Here is a 22,128-nt window from a genome sequence, read left to right as displayed (position 1 = left end):
AAATAAAATAAATAAAATAAAATAAATAAAATGAATCTCTTGTAGGCAGCATATAGGTTGGTCTCAGTTCTTTATCCATTTTGATACCCTATGTCTTATGTTTAGAGCATTTATTCCACTTACATTCAGAGTGATTACTGAAAGATATGAATGTAGTGCCATTGTTTTACCTGTAAATTTGGTATTTCTGGTGATTTTTTTCTATTCCTTTCTAGTTTTTATTGATTTTGGTCTTTTTTTCCCCACTTAAAAAGACCCCCCCTTAATATTTTATGCAGGGCTAGTATGGTTTTTGTTTGTCTGGGAAACTCTTTATCTCTTCTATTCTGAATGACAGCCTTGCTGGATAAAGTACTCTTGGCTACATATTTTTCTCATTCAGCATGTTGAATATATCCATTGATTTTTGAAAAGTTAAAACAATTTTGTATTCCCGGGATGAATGCAAAGTAATTGTGTTCCTTTGTGTCTTCTCTGTGATTCTTGATCATACTTGCTAGAGACATATAAGTTTATTAGCATTTTTTTAAAGATTTATTTATTTTAGAGAGACAGAGAGAGTATGTGTGGGGTGGGATGGGGTACAGATGGAGAGGGTGAGGGGAAGTAGACTCCTCACCAAGCACAGAGCCTGACACAGGCTCAATCACATAACTTTGAGATCATGACCTGAGCCAAAACTAAGAGTTGGACACTTAACTGACTGACTTACCTTGGTGCCCCATTTTTATTAGTATTTTTACAGATTCAACTTTTGTTTTTGCTAATGCACTATATATATATTTTTTAATAATAAATTTATTTTTTATTGGTGTTCAATTTGCCAACATACAGAATAACACCCAGTGCTCATCCTGTCAAGTGCCCCCCTCAGTGCCCGCCACCCAGTCACCCCCACCCCCCGCCCTCCTCCCCTTCTACCACCCCTAGTTCGTTTCCCAGAGTTAGGAGTCTTCCATGTTCTGTCTCCTTTTCTGATATTTCCTACCCATTTCTTCTCCCTTCCCCTCTATTCCCTTTCACTATTATTTATATTCCCCAAATGAATGAGACCATATAATGTTTGTCCTTCTCCGATTGACTTATTTAACTCAGCTCTCATATATTGTATTAGAATTCTCTAGAGAAATAGAATCAATAGAATGTATCTATACAGAACGAAATTCATTATAAGGAATTGACTCATGAGATTACAAAGGTTGACTAGTCCCAGGATCTGCAGGAGTTGCTGGAAAGCTGGAAACTCAGAGAACCAATTATATAGTTCTAGTCTGAGTCTAAAAGTATCAGAACCAGAAGAATCAATGGTGTCATCCCAATCTGAAAGCCATAGGGCTCCAAATCCAGGAAGAGCTGATGTTTCAGTTCAAATCCAAAGATAGGAAAAAGCTGATGTCTCAGCTTGAAAGCAGTGAGACTATCTTACTTGAAGGAAGGAATCAGCCTTTTTATCCTATTCAGGCAACTAATTAGATGAGGCCCACCCACATTAGGAAAGCAATCTATTTTACTCAGTCTACTTATTTAAATGTTAATCTCATCCTGAACACCCTCACAGAAACACCTAGAATAATATGTGACCAAATCTCTGGCACCTCACAGTTCAGCTCATGTTAACACATAAAATTAACCATCACATATTTATTATTATCTTTCTTTTAGTTTCTTTGAGTATAATTCATGATATTTTTACACTAAGCTCATTAATTTACAGCTTTTCTTCCCTTAAAAAAAAAGTAACAAAAGCAATACATTTCCCTCTAAGCACAGCTTTAGCTACATTCGACAAGTTTTGACATACCATATCATTGTAATTTAACTTAAAATATATTCTAACTTCAATACTGATTTCTTCTTTGACATATATTATTTAGAAGTGTAGTGTTTGATTACTAAGCATTTAGGCGATTTCCTATTTATATTTTATTAATAATCTTGATAAATTCTCCCAGAGATTAGAGAATATATCGAATAGTCTAATAATCCCAAGAAATTTGTTGAAACATGATTTATGGCTCAACAAATGTACAGTTTTTGTGTATACAGGTGTTGGGTGTAATGTAATATATATGTGAATTCTGTTGGTTAATAATATTCAAATTTTCTTTATCCTCACTAATTACCTCTTTATTTGCTTACTTCTGCTTTCTGTATTTGTGGTGGTATTAGGACATAGAACCTTTGGGAAGTGATTTGGTCTTAAAGGTGGAACCCTAAAGAAGAGGAGTGCCCTTATGAAAGAGACTCTAGAAAGCTCTTTCCCTTTTTACTTGTGAAGACACACTGAAAAGATGACCATCTAGAATCTGGACGCCCACTAGACACCAAATCTGCTGGTGCCTTAATCTTGCACTTTCCAGCCTCAGAACTATGAGAAATAAATGTTGTTTAAACCAACCAGTCTATGATATTTTTGTTACAGCAACCTGAACTAAGGCATCTATTTTGTCTGATATTTGTATAGCTACACCAGTTTTTTTTTGTTTGCTTTTATTTAGGATATACATGCTATATTTTTCGTATCCATTTACATTCAACTTTTCTATAACCTTAAGTTTAAAATGTGTCTCTTGTAACAACATATCACTATTTTAACACAGTCTGAAAACTACTATCCTTTCGCGTGTTTACATTTAATGTAATTGCTGTCATACTTTAGAGCAAATCTACTTGTTTTATATTTGCCCCATTTGTTTAATGTTACCTTTTCCTTTTTTTTTGTTTTCTTAGGGTTAATAGTTTTTGTTATCAGTTCTCTAGTCTATTAACTTATCCATTATACATATATTTATTATTCTTTTGGTATTATCCACATGAATATAAATTGTTTTTATGACTAATCAGATTATAATGTAAATGAGTACTTATGTTACTTTCTGGAAGTTATAAGGATCTTGGAACTTTAATTCAATAGACTTTAACCCAACTTTCGACCTATTTTTAACTTAAATGTATATTATTTCTCAGAAGTAATTATTTTAAAATATTTCATAGATTTACCTATACTTTTTCTTTATTCCTTGTACATCTCTGTTCTTTTATAATCAATTTCATTCCCAAAGAGAATTTCTTTAGGTCTTTCATTACAGCATATTTGCTATTGATTATTGCAAATTATGTTAAGCTGCTATAATTTCAAGACACATTTTTAATGTGTTTTTGTAGAGCATAGAATTCTGTGTAGGCTTTTTTTTTTTTCCCCAGTAGATGCTTTACTCTATCATTACCTTGATATGATCATTCAGTTGTCTCCATTTGCCAGTTTTTCTATTGTCTGCTATGAGACTTATTTTTTCTATACTCTGCTTTTAAGATTATTTTCTTTGTCTTTGATATGACTAGGTGAGGTTTACTTGTTGTTAAGCTTACTTTGAGTCTGTAGTGTATCTTAGAATTTTGATATCGTCATCAGTTTGAAAAATTATCATCTATTCATTCTTCAAATATTGCTGCTGTCACATTCTCTTTTTTCTTCCTCCAGGACTCCAATTACATACATATTCCACCTTTGCATTATGTCCAAAATGCTCTTCATCCTTTTGGCTTACCATGCATTCATTTGGATATTTACTTCTGCCCTAACTTCCAAGTCACTAATTTTCTCTTCACTTGTTTATAGTCAATTATTTTGTTTGCTGTTATACTTGTCACTTCTCTGCTGAAAACCCCATCATTTTTAGTCTGTTAAATATTTCAATCACACTTATATTAAAGTCCTCATTTAATAACTGCTATTGGAATCTCCATTGGTCTCCCTCTATTTATTGTCTCTTTTCTTGGTTTCTGGTGAATTCTGATTTTTCTGATTCTTTTATATACCATGTTCTTTTTACTTTCAGTATAGAGGCTATATATGGGAGAAATGTGATACATAAAGGCTCTGGGTGATGTTTTCTTCTTCCATAAAGAATTGATTTTATTTTATGTTTTATTTTTTCAGTTAGACTAAGGCAGATCAACTTAATCCCCAAAAGGATTGAGATAATGTTTACAAATTTTTCAGTTATTTAAAGGCCTGGTATATTTCCAATTCAAACTTATTTGAAAGGTATATCCCTTTGGAGCCATACTGAAAGCCTGGAGCAATTATCAGACTTTTCTTTTTGCCTTGACTTGAACTTTTTTTTCATCCACATTACTCTTCTGCCCCCCAAAAACTGCAGAAAACTCTGCTTAGCCTCTCAGCCAATAACTTTCTTTTTGGTTACTCAATAGCTTAGCCATTCTTTTCAAATTGGAAAATACCTAGAAGGGAAAATTGTGGCAAGTGTTTCTGGGTTTCTTTCTATGGAGTCAAGAGTTTACAAATATTCATAGCCCTCAAACAGATTTCAAAAATATATTGTCTAGATTTTCTAGTTCTCCCAGTCGGAGGACTGATCTAAAATAGGATAGTCTTCTATTATCAAGAGTGGAAATACTGTGGATGTTAAGCTTTATTCAAAGACATTTTTGGCATTGATGGAGATTATCATAATTTTTTCCCTAGATCTGTTAATGATGCTATATTGACGGATTTTTTCATAGTATCCATTCATGTACCCTTTGAATAAAACATCATTTATCAGTGTTTTGTTTTTGATGCTTTTGGAGACTGTGTCCTATAGGATATTTTACTTAAGACTTTTCCATTGAAATTACCAAATTCAATAAATCTATGTTTTATTCTTGTGCAACCTTTCTCAGGCTTAGTTGTCACCCATAAAATTTTTAAAAATTAATATTTTTCATTTTTAAACTATACTCAGAATAGGAGTTGGTAAACTTTTTCACTAAAGGGACAGATAGTAAATATTTTACACTTTCCAGACTATACGATCTCAAAAAAAACAAAAACAAAAACAACTTATTTACAATAACAGGAAATAGGCCAGATTTGCTTCACTGGCCACAGCAGCAACCCTTGCTTTAAAATAGTTGATGCAGGGATCCCTGGGTGGCGCAATGGTTTGGTGCCTGCCTTTGGCCCAGGGTGTGATCCTGGAGACCTGGGATCGAATCCCACATCAGGCTTCTTTCTCTGCCTGTGTCTCTGCCTCTCTCCCTCTCTCTCTCTCTGTGTGACTATCATAAATAAAGAAAAGAATTAAAAAAAAATAAAATAGTTGATGCAACACCGTATTATATAGTACTTAAAAATTTAGTAAAATTTCCCTGTAAAACCACTTGGGTCTGGTACTTTTATTTGTGCATAGTAAATAAATAACTTCCTCACTTTCTCAAACTTTCTGTCTCTATTGTTGTCAATGATGATAAATTTATTTCCCTGGGAAATTACCTATTTTACCTATACTTTTAAATATATCTGCTAGAGTTGTATAAAATAATTTGGATGTTTAAAAATTTCCTCAGTTTTAGTGTATTTCTTCTTGTTTTGTTACCATTTAACTTTGTAGTCCCCTATTTTTCTTCATCAGGCCAGATAGTAGTTTGCATATTTTGTTTATGTTCTATGCAAAGAACCAGTATATTAATTTATATGACAGCTTAAAAATAGAAGAACGAACTCCCTAAATTCTGCTTTTATCTTTATATTTCCCTCCTGTTTCCTTTTGCATTTTTCTTGTTCTTTTTCTAGCTTTTTTGTTTCATACTGAATGTATTTAAATGTCTAATTTTTATTCATGTAAGTATTAAATGCTATGTATTATTTTATAATTGTCTTAATTATATTTCATAGAAATTATATATTTCATTTGTAATATTATGGTATTGTTAATTTTTATATATATTCTTCAATTTTGATTTGTATTTTCAATTTGACCTAATAGTTATTTAATGAGAGTTTTTAAATTTCCAAGTGGAAAAGAATTTTTGCTTTTGGATTTTTAATTATTCTTTTTCAATCTTTATATGAAATGCATAATCAATTATACTGCTTGGGGAATCAGTATTTTTTCTTCATCAGATCACTCAAGATCACCCCTAAGTGGAGATATAATTGAGTAGTAGTGTCTATCAACCAAACATCTGACATATGAGACAGGCCTGTATTCCGTCCTTCTCCATTAGTTAGGTTTTAGGTATTCCACCCCCACCCCATGAGACTATATATTTGGGTTGAGTGAAAGGTATTATTGTAAAAGGTGGAATTCTGGGACCTCCATTTATCTAATTATGCCTTTTAGACAGCTGACAGCTGATTACCTGAAAAAACTATTTCCACTGTAAAATGGTTTGTCAATTCCCTCATTCACTCATATGATTCATTGTGTATTATAACATCTAATTCAAATAGACTGAGCTCAGGTTACATAGTCATTTGATGTCCCATGGTTAGGTGTTCAGTCTCTACAAGAGCTCATTAGCATGCCAGGATTTGCTTTGAAAATAGAGAATAGCTGTTGTAACTCTATTATTGGGCTTTCCACCAGACCATCCTTATCTACTAGATACATTATCTCCATCAGATCTACTAGATTATAGACACCAAGTGGTAAGGTGGCCTACAAAGCAGCTTGGGTTTAGTTAAAAGCCCTTTCTTTACTTAAAACTAGCAGACTTTTTGGATAATCTTTAAAAATGATTTTAAACAGTAATTTTGAAGACATTATATACTATTATCTGAATCCAAAAAGGCCCATCAAGTGATATGACCCTTTCTTAGCAAGGAAAAGTACAAAAGCTAATGCTTTACCTTAGAGGAGATACCCCATGCATGCCCCAGACCATTAGACCCTCAAAACCATCACTTAGAAGACAGGATCGTAGATCTTTACAGGATTTTCTTCTGGCCCTCTGACATGAATCTTGTGAGCTATATAGGTGCAATCTAACTAGTATTATATAGTAAAGAAAGTGAACTAGTATCCTTTCTAAAGAATGCCTAGAATTTCAAGTTTCCTTAGAACTATATTATGACAGAGTATGAAAAATAACATAGTCCTGGGCAGCCCCGGTGGCGCAGCGGTGCAGCCCGGGGATCACCTGCTTCTCCCTCTGCCTGTATCTCTGCCTCTCTCTCTCTCTCTCTCCCTCTCTGAATAAATAAATAAATAAATCTTTAAAAAAATAACAACAACAAAAAAAACAAACAAAAAAATAACAACAACAACAAAAAATAACATAGTCCTGGGGAAAAATTATGAAGTTATACTGTTTTCCATTTCTTTAAAGCAAGCTGCTTTTGATCTTCTCTGCTGATACATTGAGAAAAAGAGTTCACTAAATCAATAATCATTTGATTATTGGAAACAGCCTGTTATTGATCTGTACCTATAGAAGTACCAACAGCAAAGCAGCTGTCATTGGGGCAATTACTTGGTTAATTTTACAGTGGTCTACTAATAGCAAGCTCAATCCATCTTATTTTTTGTAGAACCCAGACAATGTAATTCAACAAGGATATATCAGTGACCACTACTATTGCATCATTCAAGTCTAATTACGGTTATCTCTGTAACTCCTCCAGAAATACATTCTGGCTTTTGTTTACAATCAAGGAAAGACAAGTTTTAAGAGTTTCCATTTGTCCCCTCCAATTGTAATGACTCTAATTCCAATGTCAGAAAACCAATAAGAGAATTATGCCAGCTTTTGTGCATATCTATACAGATTATACAATTGGGGTATAAAATAACTGGGTGAGTCAGAATACCCATTGGACTTACTATGAGATACACCTGAGTCAAACATCATTTATCACCTAGTTACCTAGCTCCATATACCATGACTCTAACTGGAGGACCACACTTTTTGGATCTTTCAATATTAATATTTACTACAACCCTATAGTTAACAGTCCTGGAAAAGTAAATAGTTACTTCTGCAAATGATCACAGATGCTTCCATAATTACTATATGTACTTATGGAAGTACTTTAGGGTCCTTCCTCGGGGGTAACTGGCCTCTCCCTGTCTATCAGTGGGCTCTAGATCTATGAGCTGGCTTATATCTGGAAATCTGATGAAGTACTGTGAGTTTCCACTTTGGTGGCCAATGTCAAGAGCTGTTTTTTCTTTTTTCTGATTCTGCAAATCAAACAACTTCCCAGTCAGCTGCTCACCTAATTTTTCTCCTAGAAACAGCATGATATATTAGCTATTACCATAGATTTCTGCATTGCCATCCAGGCTTACTGCTTGTTATGGTAATTATGTTCATATTGCCAGATGGTCAAATATTACCATCTGGCCTCTACCAATCCATAATATCTAATCCCCATAGATACTCTGTAGTCTGGATCTCTGCCATCATCTCTCACTGTCCACAAAAAAAAAAAAACAAAACAAGGACAATCCCTGCCAAATTTCTCAAATATGCTTGTACTCATCTTTCTTCATTAAGTGAAAACAGTATCCTTAAGAGCCCTCTAGGGAAAATGGTCAGGAGGTGAGTTCCAGGGCAAATGTATTTTTTTTAAAGATTTTATTTATTTATTTATTTATTTATTTATTTATTTATTCATTCATTCATTCATTCATTCATTTTTCATGAGAGACAGACAGAGAGAGAGAGAGAGGCAGAGGGAGAAGCAGGCTCCATGCAGGGAGCCCGATGCAGGACTCGACCCCTGGGACCCCAGGACCATTAGCAGGCACTAAACTGCTGAGCCACCCAGGGATCCCCAGGACAAATGTATTATATCCATTTTAATATTCTCATCTTTCTGTCTTCTGACCCTTTCTTTAATACTATACCAAAAAGCTCTAGCCTCTCTACTTTATTTACCATATGCCTTTGTTGAGTCCATCTTCAAGGAGTCATCCCGACAAATGAATAGGACCAGATCCAGGTGTCCTTCTCAAAGCATTAAGTCTCAAACCACAGTTGAATGCCTCCATGTAAATGAACTCTCCTCTATGTAACCCCTATGGTCAAATCCTTAAACACATTCCTATACATTTGATGACTAACAGTATTATCCAGGTCCTAAATCCCTTTGACAGGGAGGGCTTCTTATGTAGTGCCTATTTCTTCCTGGAGGAAAACAGGCTTACATGTTAGGCTGTGTTGAAATCTGAGATCTGATTCGGATTATTGGCCTGGAGGTAATAAAATTGAATGTTGATCTTCTGAGGGTAAACATCATCAGGCAAGAAAACTACTTCATTGCATTGGTCATTTACAGTCTTCTAGAAAAGGGGAAACCATTCTCTGGAAATAGTGCAAGAGGTACTTCTGCTGGCCAGAAGTGTTCAAAGAAATTGGAGAGGGTGGCATTTACAATATTTGTCACTTATATACACAAATTCCCCTATCTCAGGTGTAGTGGTTGAATAATGTTCCCCCAGAGCCTAAGATTGTACCCCTTATTTGGAAATTGGTCTCTATAGATGTAATTTGTTAATTTTTAGATGAGATGTGCCTGGCTGGTTTAGTCGATGGAGCATGAGAGTTTTGATCTCAGGGTTGTAACTTTGAGTCCCACATTATTGGTTAAAGATTACTTAAAAATAAAATCTTAAAAAAATGATTTTGGGATAAAATCATCCTTGATTTAGAATAGGTCCTAAAACCGATGACTGGTGTCCTTAAAAGACGAAAGGACACAGAGACATAGGGAACAAGGTCATGTGAAGACACATGAAGAGATTGGACTTATGCTGCTACAAATCAAAGGGCATTAGGAGCCACCAGAAGCTGAAAGAGGCAAGGAAGGATTCTTCCTAGAGTGTTGAGAGAGAGAATGGCCTGACCAAGATCTTGATTTTGGACTTCTGACCTCCAAATTGAAATAATAAATTTCTATTGTTTAAAGTCACTTAGTATATAGGTAGAATTGATATATCAGGACTCAGGGTCACATTCTTTTCTTATCAGGGCTTTGACTTTAACAAATAAGACCTATTAAACTATGTATTCATCTCCTTATAAACAGGCCTATTTTTAGCACAGTCTGCCTTAGAGCTGTAGGAAGAGTTCCTTTAAAGCTCCCTTAAAAAAAATAAATAAATAAAGCTCCCTTAAAGAGGACCTAACATGCCTTAAATCTGTAATTAACGTGAGTTAATCATCTTATTTTCATAGTTTCCAGTGATTTGGTAGCCAAAATAACGGCCACCAAAGAGGCCTATGCCCTAATCCTCAGGACCTATAAATATATTGCCTTACATGACAAAAAAAAAAAAAGACTTGTCCATTGTAATTAAGATGTATTGAGATAAGGAGAGTTTCCTAGATTATCCAAGTAGGCCCAATCTAAACATATGAATCCCTAATTAGGAGTGGAGAACCTCTCCCAGCTATGGTTAAAAAGAGATGCTATGTTATCTTTAAAAATGGAGGAAGGGAGCTACAAACCTAGAAATGTATACTGTTTCTAAAAGCGACAAATACCCACCATTTGCTTTGATGTGGATGGAACTGGAAGGTGTCATGCTGAGTGAAATAAGTCAATTGGAAAAGGACAAACATTATATGGTCTCATTCATTTGGAGAATATAAAAATTAGTGAAAGGGAATAAAGGGAAAGGAGAGAAAATGAGTGAAAATATCAGTGAGGGTGACAAAACATGAGAGACACCTAACTCTGGGAAATGAACAAGGGGTAGTGGAAAGGTAGGTGGGTGGGAGGTTGGGGTGACTGGTTGATGGGCACTGAGGGGGGCACTTGGCAGGATGAGCACTGAGTGTTATGCTAAATGTTGGCAAATTGAACTGCAATAAAAAATTTAAAAAATAAGTAAATAAATAAAATAATAAAAAAATAAAAGCTGAAAAACCCTGTCAATATCTTGATTTTAGCTCAGTGAGATGTGTATTAGACTACTGGCCTACAAAACTGTAAGATAATACATTTGTGTTGTTTCAAACTACTAAATTTGTGATAATTTATATCATAATAAGAAATAATATAAGTGGCATCAAAGGAAGCTGTTTTTTCCCATCACAATTATAATCACCATTGCCCTTAATCAATTAACCACCACAGTACTTGATCTCCTATTGTCTTACCTTTCCATCAGCCCCTTTCCCAATTAATCATAGGACAATGTTTAAGTAATTGTGATGTCACTACATGATAATACCACTTCACCTGGCACCTTCAATGGCTTCTTTGATTTTAAACAGGAGACAACTCAAGTCCAAAGTTCCACCCTGAGGGCCTACAATCTAGAACAGGAGTCAGCAAACTCTTTTTTTTTTTTTTTTTAAGATTTTATTTATGTATTTGAAAGAGAGAAAGTGAGAGAGAGAGGGAGAGAGCATAAGCAGGGGGTATGGGGGGTGGTGAAGGAGAGGGAGGGGGAGAGGGAGAGGCAGACTCCCCACTGAGCTGGGAGCCCAATGTGGGGGTTGATTCCAGAACTCCAGGATTGTGACCTGAGCCAAAGGCAGACACAACCGACTGAGGCACCCAGGTACCCCATCAGCAAACTTTTTATGTAAAGAGCTAGATAGGCTTTGCAGGCCTTATAGCTCTCTCACAACTGCTTTGATTTGCTCTTGTAGTTAGAAAGCAACCACAGACAATATGTTAATGATGAGCATGATTGTGTAAATAAGCATCAAGCCAGATTTATCCCACTGGCTGTAGTTTGTAATACTTCATCTAGAACAATTCTGATAATTATTGTCTTAACCAGGATTCTGTAAAAACAGCCTGAGGCTAGGCTTAAGTGCTAAAGTTTCACTGAGAAGTACAATCTGAGGGCTGTAATAAAAAAGGGAAAGTTAAGTAAAGCAAAGAAGTAAAAGATGATATATTATCACACTAATCACTATTTCATGGGGAGAAGCAGCAGAAGCACAGCCAATCACGTAGCAGGTGAATCTGTTTGGTCTTGCTGGATGTCTATAACAGTTTATATTGTTGCAAATGGAAAGATCTCATTTTTTTATGGCTAATAATCCATTGTGTTATATACCACATCTTCTTTATCCATTCATCTGTGGATGGACATGTGGATTGTTACCATATGTTGGCTATTGTAAATAATGCAGCAATAAACACATATCTTTTCAAATAGGTGTTCTGGGTTTTTTTGGATAAATATCCAGCAATGTAATTACTGGATCATGTGGCATTTCCGTTTTTAAGTTTTTGAGGAACTTCTATCCTGTTTTTTACAGTGGCTATATCAATTTGCATTCCTGCCAATAGTGCCCAAAGCTAGAGATACCACAATCCCAGAATTTGAGTTACACTACAAAGCTGTAGTAATCAAAACAGTATAGTACTGGCATAAGAACAGACACATAGATCAATGAACAGACCAGAGAGCCCAGAAATAAACCCATGCTTATATGGGCAATTAATCTATGATAAGGGAGGCAATAACACATAATGGGGAAAAGACAGTCTCTTCAACAAATGGTGCTGGGAAAACTAATTTTGCATTTCATCCTTGCTCAGGGTCCACACTAACCTTCTCTGTATCATTCCAATTTTAGTATATGTGCTGCCAAAGCGAGCAAAGTGCTCAGAAAACTAAATGGCTACATGTCAAAGAACGAAACTAGACCACTTTCTTACACTATACACAAAAATAAACTCAAAATTGATTAAAGATCAAAATGTGAGACCTGAAATCATAAAGTTCCTAGAGGAAAATGTAGGCAGTAATTTCTTTGACATCCGCTCTATAGCAAGGAAAACAAAAGCAAAATTAAGCTATTGGGACTACACCAAAATAAAATGGTTTTGTCCAGGGGTGCCTGGGTGGCTTAGTCATTTAAACATCCAAATCTTGGTTTTGGCTCAGGTCATGATTTCATGGGTCATGGTATTGGGCCAGGGTGGGGTGCCACACTCAGTGAGGAGTCTGCTTAAAAGATTCTCTCCTTCTGCCCCTCCCCCACTCACACTTATGCTCTCTTGCTTGCTCTCTCTCTCTCTCTAAAGTTAGCGAATAAACCTTAAGAAAAGCTTTCGTACAGAGAAGGAAACCATTACCAAAACAAAAAGGCTACCTACTGATAGGAGAAGATACTTGCAAATAATATATGTAATAAAGGGTTAATATCCAAAATATATTAACTGATATAACACCAAAAGCCCAAATAATCCAATTAAAAAATGGACAGAAGACTTGAATAGACATTTTTCCAAAGAAGACATACAGATAGATGATCAAACACATGAAAAGATGCTCAACATCACTTAGCATCAGGGAAATGCAAATCAAAACCACAATGAGAGGTCACCTTACACCTGTCAGAATAGCTAAAATGAAATACAAAAGAAATAACAAGTGTTGGTAAGGATATGGAGAAAAAGCATTTTCTTTTTCTTATGGATTTTAGAATCATTTCTTTAAAAATAAGTAAATTCTGATGACATTTGATTGGAATGACACTGTATTCATGGACCAATTTGAAGGAATTCAATATTCTTTCTATTACTATCAGGCAGACCTGACATTCAGGCTCAGTATTTAATAGGCAAATTCAGGTTCTATCATTTAAAAATAAAGAAGCAAACCTATGCTATCTAATTTACTCAGGTGTTTTCTATGGTACTCAGCTAAAAATAAATTCTTGAAGAGGCCATATTTATGATGAAAGTGATGCTTTAGATCTTTTCATATTATCAACTTTGTTTTCTCATCATCAAAAGAAAATTATGAATAATCAAAATGAATAAGGTTTATTTCTGTAACTTCAGAATATTTTCTATATAATTACCTATTTATAAAATCAAGATTTGGTAATTTGTGATTAGTGAGTATTGGCCATGTATCATTACCAAAACTGAATAGTAGAGGCCAATGACTAATGATATTGATAATTATATTAACTTCAAGCATAGACTATTTAAAAATTCAAGTTGTTCCACATATTCCATATCCTCCTCAAAATTCTAGAATTAAATACCAACTTTTTCTCTAGGTGAAAATAAAGACTTAATTTGGGACCATTATTAGTATAATTCATTCATTCATTTATTTGCTCATTCATTCATTCAACATATTTTACTTTTAGAAAACATTGAATAGAATGTTTGAATTGAATATGAATTGAATTGAATATGAACTGTGCTAGAAGTTAGGTACAAAATAATAGTAAGAAACACCTTTATTCCAGAATGAGGAAAATAAATGCAAGAATAATGGTACTGTAATACTCACTTTCCCTTCATCTCTTGGGCTATCACTTAAATGTACAACTGGACCTGGATGAGTCTTTGTGGATCTGTTAAATCAATTCAAAATAGTAATTAAAAAATAAAATTAAAACACCTTACCATTACAGACTAGAACAAAAAAATTACACTAAAATACACTCCCAATATTCTGAGGTTTAAGCTTAGATTCATTTGAGTTTTGGTTATTTTTCTTTAAGACTACTGTTCTTTCTCCCAATAATTCTATTAAAGTAGGTATAATTTTTTTTATCAGGTTTAAGAGCACAAATCCACAGAACAACAGGATTCCTCATTTCTATAGCACAAAAATTATATACACAGAGACAATATTAATAATGAAAATGATGCTTCAGATCTTTTAATGTTATCAACTTTATTTCCTCATTATCAAAGAAAAATTATTAATAACCAAGATGAATTATGTCTTTTCATTAAATTATGAATCTATGAGTTAGTATTTATATGTTTGTTGCCAGGTCTGAGCCTCTAAAAATTTGAAATTGAATTTATGCAGACAAAAGGGAATTTACATAGCCACAAGGCTAATGCTGTAAGTCTGTTTCAGACAAATTGCAAAGTATATAACCGATTTACATTTTCCTTTGACGTAAAATCTCTGATTTTGCTCGTAAGAAAAGTACGGTAGCTCCTCTGATTTACAAAGAAACCTTCTCTAGTGATAGCCAGCTTACAGAAAACTGACAAACTGGGAAAACATAGTTTGCTAGTTATGTCTCATTTATTTGCTCATCCAGGGTAATCAGTAACAGATAACTATGTGTCTAAATGTGTATTTTTAAAGGATCTGTGCTCTGTAAATCTGACCTTTAATTTATTCTACTCTGATATCTGGCATGTTTCTTTTATATTTCCTACTTTAACATATCATTGTTGAATATGGTTATGTCATGTTTAAAGACAATATGACCTGAGATGACCATAGATTTATTATTGCTCATTTTCCCACATTCTTTCTTCAACAGTCTAATTGTGCCAGACTAATCTTATTATGATCATACTGACAGTTATAATTTCTTTTTAATATAATTTATTTCTTATGCATACATGAAAACCATAAAAGATTATTCACAAAATAGTAAAGAAGATTAAATTTTAAAAACTTTTTGAGAATAGAAAATTAACTCCAGCTTCTTCAGATACTGACTCCTCTCAGTAACTCAGAGGAACAAAACACTTATTTGTTATTGGTTTTATCCTAAATTTTCTTATCTAAAAATGGAGATAGTAGTACTGACCCTACTAATTATGAGGAATATTTATATATAGCACCTAATATAATGCCAAAACATAGTAAGTACTCAATGAATAGTATGTAGGATGACTTCTGTAAATCACTGAAATAATTGGAAACCAGAGTTACTATCTGCATTCTAACTACAATGTTTTATTAGAGTAAAGTGCCTCTGATAAGGAACAATGTCCTTCAATTATCCTTTGGAAACTAATAATATCCAACAAACTACAAATTCCTGTCTTTTGGGTTTAATTACAACAACAAATACAAAAGTGTACTCCATGATAAACTAGTTGTTACTCAGTTTCAGATGATTATTTATTTCTACTCTACCAATCTTCAAATATTAGAAATAACTCAGAACATATTAAATACTCTGATAGTCAACAAAACATATCTGTGAGTCAGAATTGGTTAACTGTCTGCTAGTTTGCTACCTGTTTTCTATATACTCTTCATGAACAATCTCATCTCTTCATGACCATAAATTCTATTTCATTACCTTTAGATCCATATATCCTACACTTCCTACCATTTCCCATACCAGTTCCATTAGCATGTCTTATAAATACATACAAATCAACCCACCTTAAATTGACTTCATTGTTTTTCTCCCAATCCACACAATTTCCTGATTTCTTTCACTAAAATACATCCTTTTATACACAGTTGCTTAAGCCTCACACCTGGGTGTTACTCTTAATTCTTCTCTATTATTGTTACATCTTCCCATAATACCAACGTCTTGCTTTTCTACTTTCTATTAATATTTAATTATGTCAGCTTGTCTCTAAATCAATGATAATGTTTATCAAGAATACAGTCTGTTCTCTCTTTAATCATTTCTTTATACATGCCTTCAGAGTCATCTTCCTAAATGCAAATTTGATCAAGTCAATTCTCTCCTAAAAACTGTTCAAATTCTAGCTCCTGGCCTTTAAGTCCAAACTTCTCATACTGGCCTACAAGGCCTTTCATATTATACACCATGATTATCTCTCCTCTAGCTTTATCTTTTGTCATACTCTCTCAGGTATTCCAACCAACTAAACTACTTAAAATTCCTGTGCATGTAAGAAAGACTCTCTCACATTTCATCCTTTAAACCTTCTGACCCCTCTTCCTAGAATACTCCTACCCCTCTCTCCTAATTGTTCACTCAGCTAATGAGTGGATCCTTTGGATCCATCCTTTGGATCTCAACATAGATGTAATTTCCTTTATAGATACTTCCCTGAGAAGGTAGGTGTCCTCATGGAATTGCCACATTTTATTTCCAATATATTGTAACTGCCTTTTAAATTAATCTCACCTTTATTAGACTGAAAACCCCAAGAAGATAGTAATTATATCTTCCCAGTTCACAGTTGGTTTCATCTAGCATATATCATAGTGCACAATAAATATGTTTGAATGATTGTTAAACCAAGCCCTACACTTATGATTTAATAATCAAGTTCATGATCAAACTTTAATCATATGTAGAAAATAATAGGTTATATTTTTTAAAAAGCTAAGGGCTGCCCTGCAGAAACATCTATTTCTGTACCATAATCTGGAATATATTTTCCAATAGAAAAAAATTTTAATGTCAGTTTAGTTCTATGCTACTATTTTATGAGGTGTTCTACAAACATAACTGTTTCCATGGACAATGTGTTTGTTTCCAAATAATGAATATATGCATTTTGGGAACACAAGCTATTTATAATAATGAGAACTACCTATAATTATAATTAAGAGACTTCACTAAAAAATAGAAACTGAAAAATAACATTGAATAAGAAGTATTTTGAGTAAGAACTTAAATAGAAATAAGGGATCCCTGGGTGGCGCAGCGATTTGGCGCCTGCCTTTGGCCCAGGGCGTGATCCTGGAGACCGGGGATCGAATCCCATGTCGGGTTCCCGGTGCATGGAGCCTGCTTCTCCCTCTGCCTGTGTCTCTGCCTCTCTCTCTCTCTGTGTGTGTGACTATCATAAATAAATTTAAAAAAATTAAAAAAAAATAATTTCACATATCTCTTAAAGACAATTCTGCATTTGCATACTTAGAAAATATATTGTTAAAACTTGGGTCTAAAATTCTATTAATGAAACGTCTCTTTTAAATAAATATTTTATTATTGTCACATACACTTGACATGTATCAACAGGAAGTGACATGCATTTTCTGATATATCTCAAGAGGTAGAGAAAAATTAAAACAATTGGCATTTAAAACTACATAGATAACAATGGATCTATAATTCTATGGGATACACTTTTGGAAAACTGGTCTAAGTAAACTAAGAAACATTCGGAGGTGATGTTGTCTACTAATAATTTCTAGAGGATACTTCAGGACATTTTCAGAGGCATGTACAACTCTTTTCTAAAAGATCAGGTTTATATAAATGATAGATTCTATTCTTATCCTGTCTAAGATCATACTATGAAAAACACAAGTTCCTTATTTTATTTTAGTTCCTCTTAATTTTACTCTCTTTTATAGTATTTAAATTCATCATTAATTCTGAAATCATAAAGTATAGACTATGTAAATACATAGAGGTAAAGTATAAGTCACTAATTCAGGTAGTATTAATTTGAACTATAGAAAGTATTTGCTAAGTATATGATATGGAAACAAAATAGCAAAAGTGGTGGAATATTTGGTCTATTTAGATAATATATTAGTAGGATTCAACTGAACACAAACAATATATGTATTACTATTTGTACTAATATTAAATTTGTATAAAAGTTCTAAAATTCAATCTCTCAACGTTATCAATACCCTTTATCATCTTTATCAATATCCTAAGAAAATTATGAAAGTAAGTTCAGCCTTATTTACTACTTTTATAGAACTCAGATTATAGTGGGAAAACCTTTCCCAAATAGCTAAAAAAGTAAATAATTTTTTAGGAGTTCTAATTCTATATAGTCTATAGAATAAATGTTTTTTTTTAAATACACATGTAGAACATTAAAACACAGTAGTAAAATAGCTCATGTAAATTATAAATGAAAGCTCTACGTCAATAGTATGTAACTATCATACTAATTCTTCAATAATGTCACCATTAGAATGATTATTCTAATGGTCACTCTAGAGTAGCCACTCTGTGGAAAGCAAAAAATAAGCCAAGTATAAAGAAAAAGAAAGGAGCAATGAACAAAGATTCTTCCCTGGAGCAGTTTTTAATCAAGAAGGAAGAATTACCACTAACAAAAGACCCATTAGAAAAACAAAATCAAAACAAAACAAAACAAAAAAGACCCATTAAGACATAAAACAAAAGGAATATTGTAACAAGAAAATAATTAGTAACAACCTTTCCTATATATACAAGCATACTGAAACATTAAAAATAGGGAATAGGAGATTTATTATAAAGATCAGACTGAAGCCTCATGAAAACAAGCAGTTTTAATCAGAGTTCTGGATAATTATTATGTACCTCAGGATATGCATATGTATGTATGCCAGCCTCAAACATATCTTAAGGACCTAATATGTACAGAGCATAAACATTTATTAAAGAAAATTTGTTTTTCTGATTAACACAGTGACCAGGAGAATTATTTGTGTCATACTACAAAAAAATGGCTTAGAATTCCATAACATTTCACATTTGGGAAATTTCACATTTTATATATGCATAAACTTAAGTATCAATGCCAAAGTCAACGGAATTATTACCACTAACCACATATCCAAATAGCTATATATATATATGACCACACAAAAAATATTGATAAATTGATTCTCCTTAGAGACCTGAATAATATGTTAGTGAGGTAAGTGAAGAATGAGCAATAAAAAATATGTGAACTGATTATGATTCTTTTTACATAAAACTAAATGTGGTCACAATTCACTTGCCATTCCCATTGAAGTGGCTATACTAATAATGACTGTAAAAAAAAATGAGATGATTTCCATGTATAACTTTTAGAATGAACCTTAATATTTTATCATCAAATTTTGCACATATAACCTTTAATTATTCAGAAATCCTGAAGTATTCAGAAAGTCTAAAACTAGAATATGTTAATACTACAATATCTATTTTAAAAGTCTTTATGGTTTTAAATTATTTTTGCTAAACTTTTCATTCAAATTAACCATAAATTAGCTATGTTTCAAATTACTCTGTAATTTGACGTGTTTTACATAACCATATGAAATATTTAAGTCAAGTAAAGTGATATTTAAGTTTAAACTTACAGCTCAATTGCCTTGTTCCACATGATAACGTATCCAGAAAGAATGAAAGATTCAATATTTACAATATGTGTATTTCCTCTTTCTGTTCCAACATAGAGCCATTTACTCTGGAAAGGTAGATGACAGTAAGTAATTCTGAAAGAAAGAAAATTACAATTAAAATATCTAAATTTTATGTTTGGTCAGCATTATATTTCCTTATACTTTTTAGGTAGTGATAGCTATATAAACAATAAAATGTACTATACACTCAAGTAGCATTTATAGACTGTAGAGGATAAATAAAAGTATACCATTAAAAACAATAATGATAATAACAACCACTATTAAAATAAGGATATACCATGGGCATTGACATATATTATTTCTAATTCTGAAAAGAATAATCCAAGACAGATATATATTTCTATTTTATGAAGAGGAAACTGAGGCCAAGAACTTTTATTTATACTTGCATTGGACTGACAACTAGTAAATGGCAACCTCAGGATTCAAATCTATTTCTGATTGGTTGCAAAATTAGCAAATTTCTACACTGGTGGTTTTTATTTAGTAATATTCACTTCAAATAGAAATTAGGTATATCTGAAACATACATTTCAGAGTTATCAGAGAATTTTTAGCTTTATATATGATCATAAGTTATTTATTTTTATTCAGATCCTTGATATTTAAATAGTATAAAGAAAGCTTATAAGTCAGAGATCTACTCTACTATTCCTTTATTTTTTTTTTCTTTTTTGTTCTGACTTTATCTTCACAATGGGGTTTCTAACCTAACCAATTCTGGGAAACTATTCTGTAGCCAAAGAAACCATGACTCCTGCAAATGAAATCTGGGAATTTACCAGAATATTCTATTCATAGTGTATCATTCTTTCTAGTTTGCCTATTCCCACTCCTTAATTGCTCATAAAAAGACAAGGGAGATGAATTCAGTTATCCCTTGCCAGAACCTGTTATTGAATCAAAATGTTTCATAGAATTTATTCAGAAAAAAAAAAACCTGGTAAATTGTTAGAAGAGGACAGAATTCTGATGCCAGGCAGACGGGGGAAAAATACGGGGGGAAAAAAAAAGGAATGCGAATGGTAAAATTCACATATGATAATGGACAATTCTGATTAAAACCTAGAGTCTAGAATTGCTGTTGCCAAGGGTTATTTAATAATGTCCCAGAGGAAATAACTTGATGATCATGTTTCTCGGCCATGAAGCATCTATTCTCAACTCAATATAAGTAGAAAAAAAGAGGATTTTTTAAAAGAGGGTTTAAGATCCTTTCTGAATCACAATGCAAGTAAAAAAAAACCACTAATTCCATAGAAGACAAAAATTTAGGAGTTCAGGTAGATAAAAAGCAAACTTCAATATAATTATTTCCAAGGTTAAGAAGAAAAGTCTAAAAACTGCCAAGTTTCAGTAATGAGACCTAAAGCAAGAGGCAAAATTCCAATAGAGACAATCTTCACAGTATAAGAACGATGGAATACATGAAAAAGATCCAAATAGGATTAGAAGTATTCCTTGAACCAATACTATGAAATGTTGTCTCATTCTTACTGACAAGAAACTAGACCCTTGATAACAAAAGGGTTTCCATCTCATGTCCAAATGTCCAACTGATAGGTAGTGGTTAAATAACTAATAAAGAAAGATCCCCAGGATTTATCTGAACCCATTAAAAAAGAGTAATGTGATTTATTGAAAATGCTTGACATGGATGAGAGGGCATGATTATTACTTATGTTGTATATTTGATAACACTAATAAGTAGTCAATACTTTTTTGAATTTAGTTTATTGTATTTAATAGTCACACTTTTATTTGTAATGCATTTCTACCACCATCACCTGCAAAATAGATTTTCTGCTATATAGGACCCCTGAAAAATAATCTTGTTTCTATATCCATATTCACTATCATTCTCTATAGTAAATCATCTAAGACAATGTTAGTCTTCAATCCATTTACCCTATAATTCAAACTTCACTGAATAATCCATTATTCATTTCATATATTCAAAAGCACTGTCCTTGATTACAACACATGTACTCTTTCTCTCAAAACAAAAACAAAAACAAAAACAAAAACCCAAAGCCATCTAATAAGAGAGATAAGAAGACAAGTAGACAAGTAAGAAAAATAAAAGTAAAATGTGTTAATTGCTATAAAGCGTCCAAATAAGGGAAGGACTAATTCCAGTAAAGACAATCAAGGAAAGGTAATGTATAAAACTGTATTTAAAATGGGCCATTACATTAAAGATCAAGTAACTCTATAGTTTGAAAAATATATGTTACATAACCATATGAATAAATAAAATCAATGTTTTCAAGCTTGAAAAATGTACAGACTTTAAAAAATTGTTTTGCTTATCCTCATTTTTGACTTCCTTTTATGAATTCTTTAGCTTATGTATAAAAATAACATAAGATATAAATTCCTCATATTTATGGCTCTTACATATAATAAAACAAAAAATACAAAATAAATACAAATAAAACTACAACTAGAATTCAAATCAATAACAGTATATATGACAGATGGATTTTTTTTAAGAAATAATTAACTCATGATATGGATATGTTTCTAACTGCCTAGTTTCTTTTGAATTTGGTATACCTAT

At 32.8% G+C, this 22,128-nt stretch overlaps 1 protein-coding gene and 1 non-coding gene across 7 annotated transcripts in view; both read right to left on the bottom strand.

Moving 5' to 3' along the window:
* STXBP5L (syntaxin binding protein 5L) overlaps positions 1 to 22,128 on the bottom strand; it is a 381,900-nt gene that overhangs the window by 212,647 nt on the left and 147,125 nt on the right. For 5 of the 6 annotated variants that reach the window (XM_025475838.3, XM_025475864.3, XM_025475854.3 and 2 more), the window contains 2 exons: positions 19,500 to 19,634; positions 14,013 to 14,076 (listed from right to left, as the gene is read on the bottom strand). In XM_025475838.3, coding sequence (XP_025331623.1) covers positions 14,013 to 14,076; positions 19,500 to 19,634 — 199 coding nt within the window. The remainder of the gene's footprint in view (positions 1 to 14,012; positions 14,077 to 19,499; positions 19,635 to 22,128) is intronic. The other variant, XM_049105505.1, reaches the window with a different exon arrangement.
* Positions 12,253 to 12,360, bottom strand: LOC112641732 (U6 spliceosomal RNA). The gene has a single exon (XR_003124811.1). It is a non-coding gene; the product is annotated as a U6 spliceosomal RNA (small nuclear RNA).

Source organism: Canis lupus, chromosome 33 (genome assembly GCF_003254725.2).
Source record: "Canis lupus dingo isolate Sandy chromosome 33, ASM325472v2, whole genome shotgun sequence".
Classification (NCBI taxonomy): domain Eukaryota; kingdom Metazoa; phylum Chordata; class Mammalia; order Carnivora; family Canidae; genus Canis; species Canis lupus.
The sequence above is the reverse complement of the archived record's forward strand: the minus strand, read 5'-3'. Positions and strand labels throughout refer to the sequence as shown.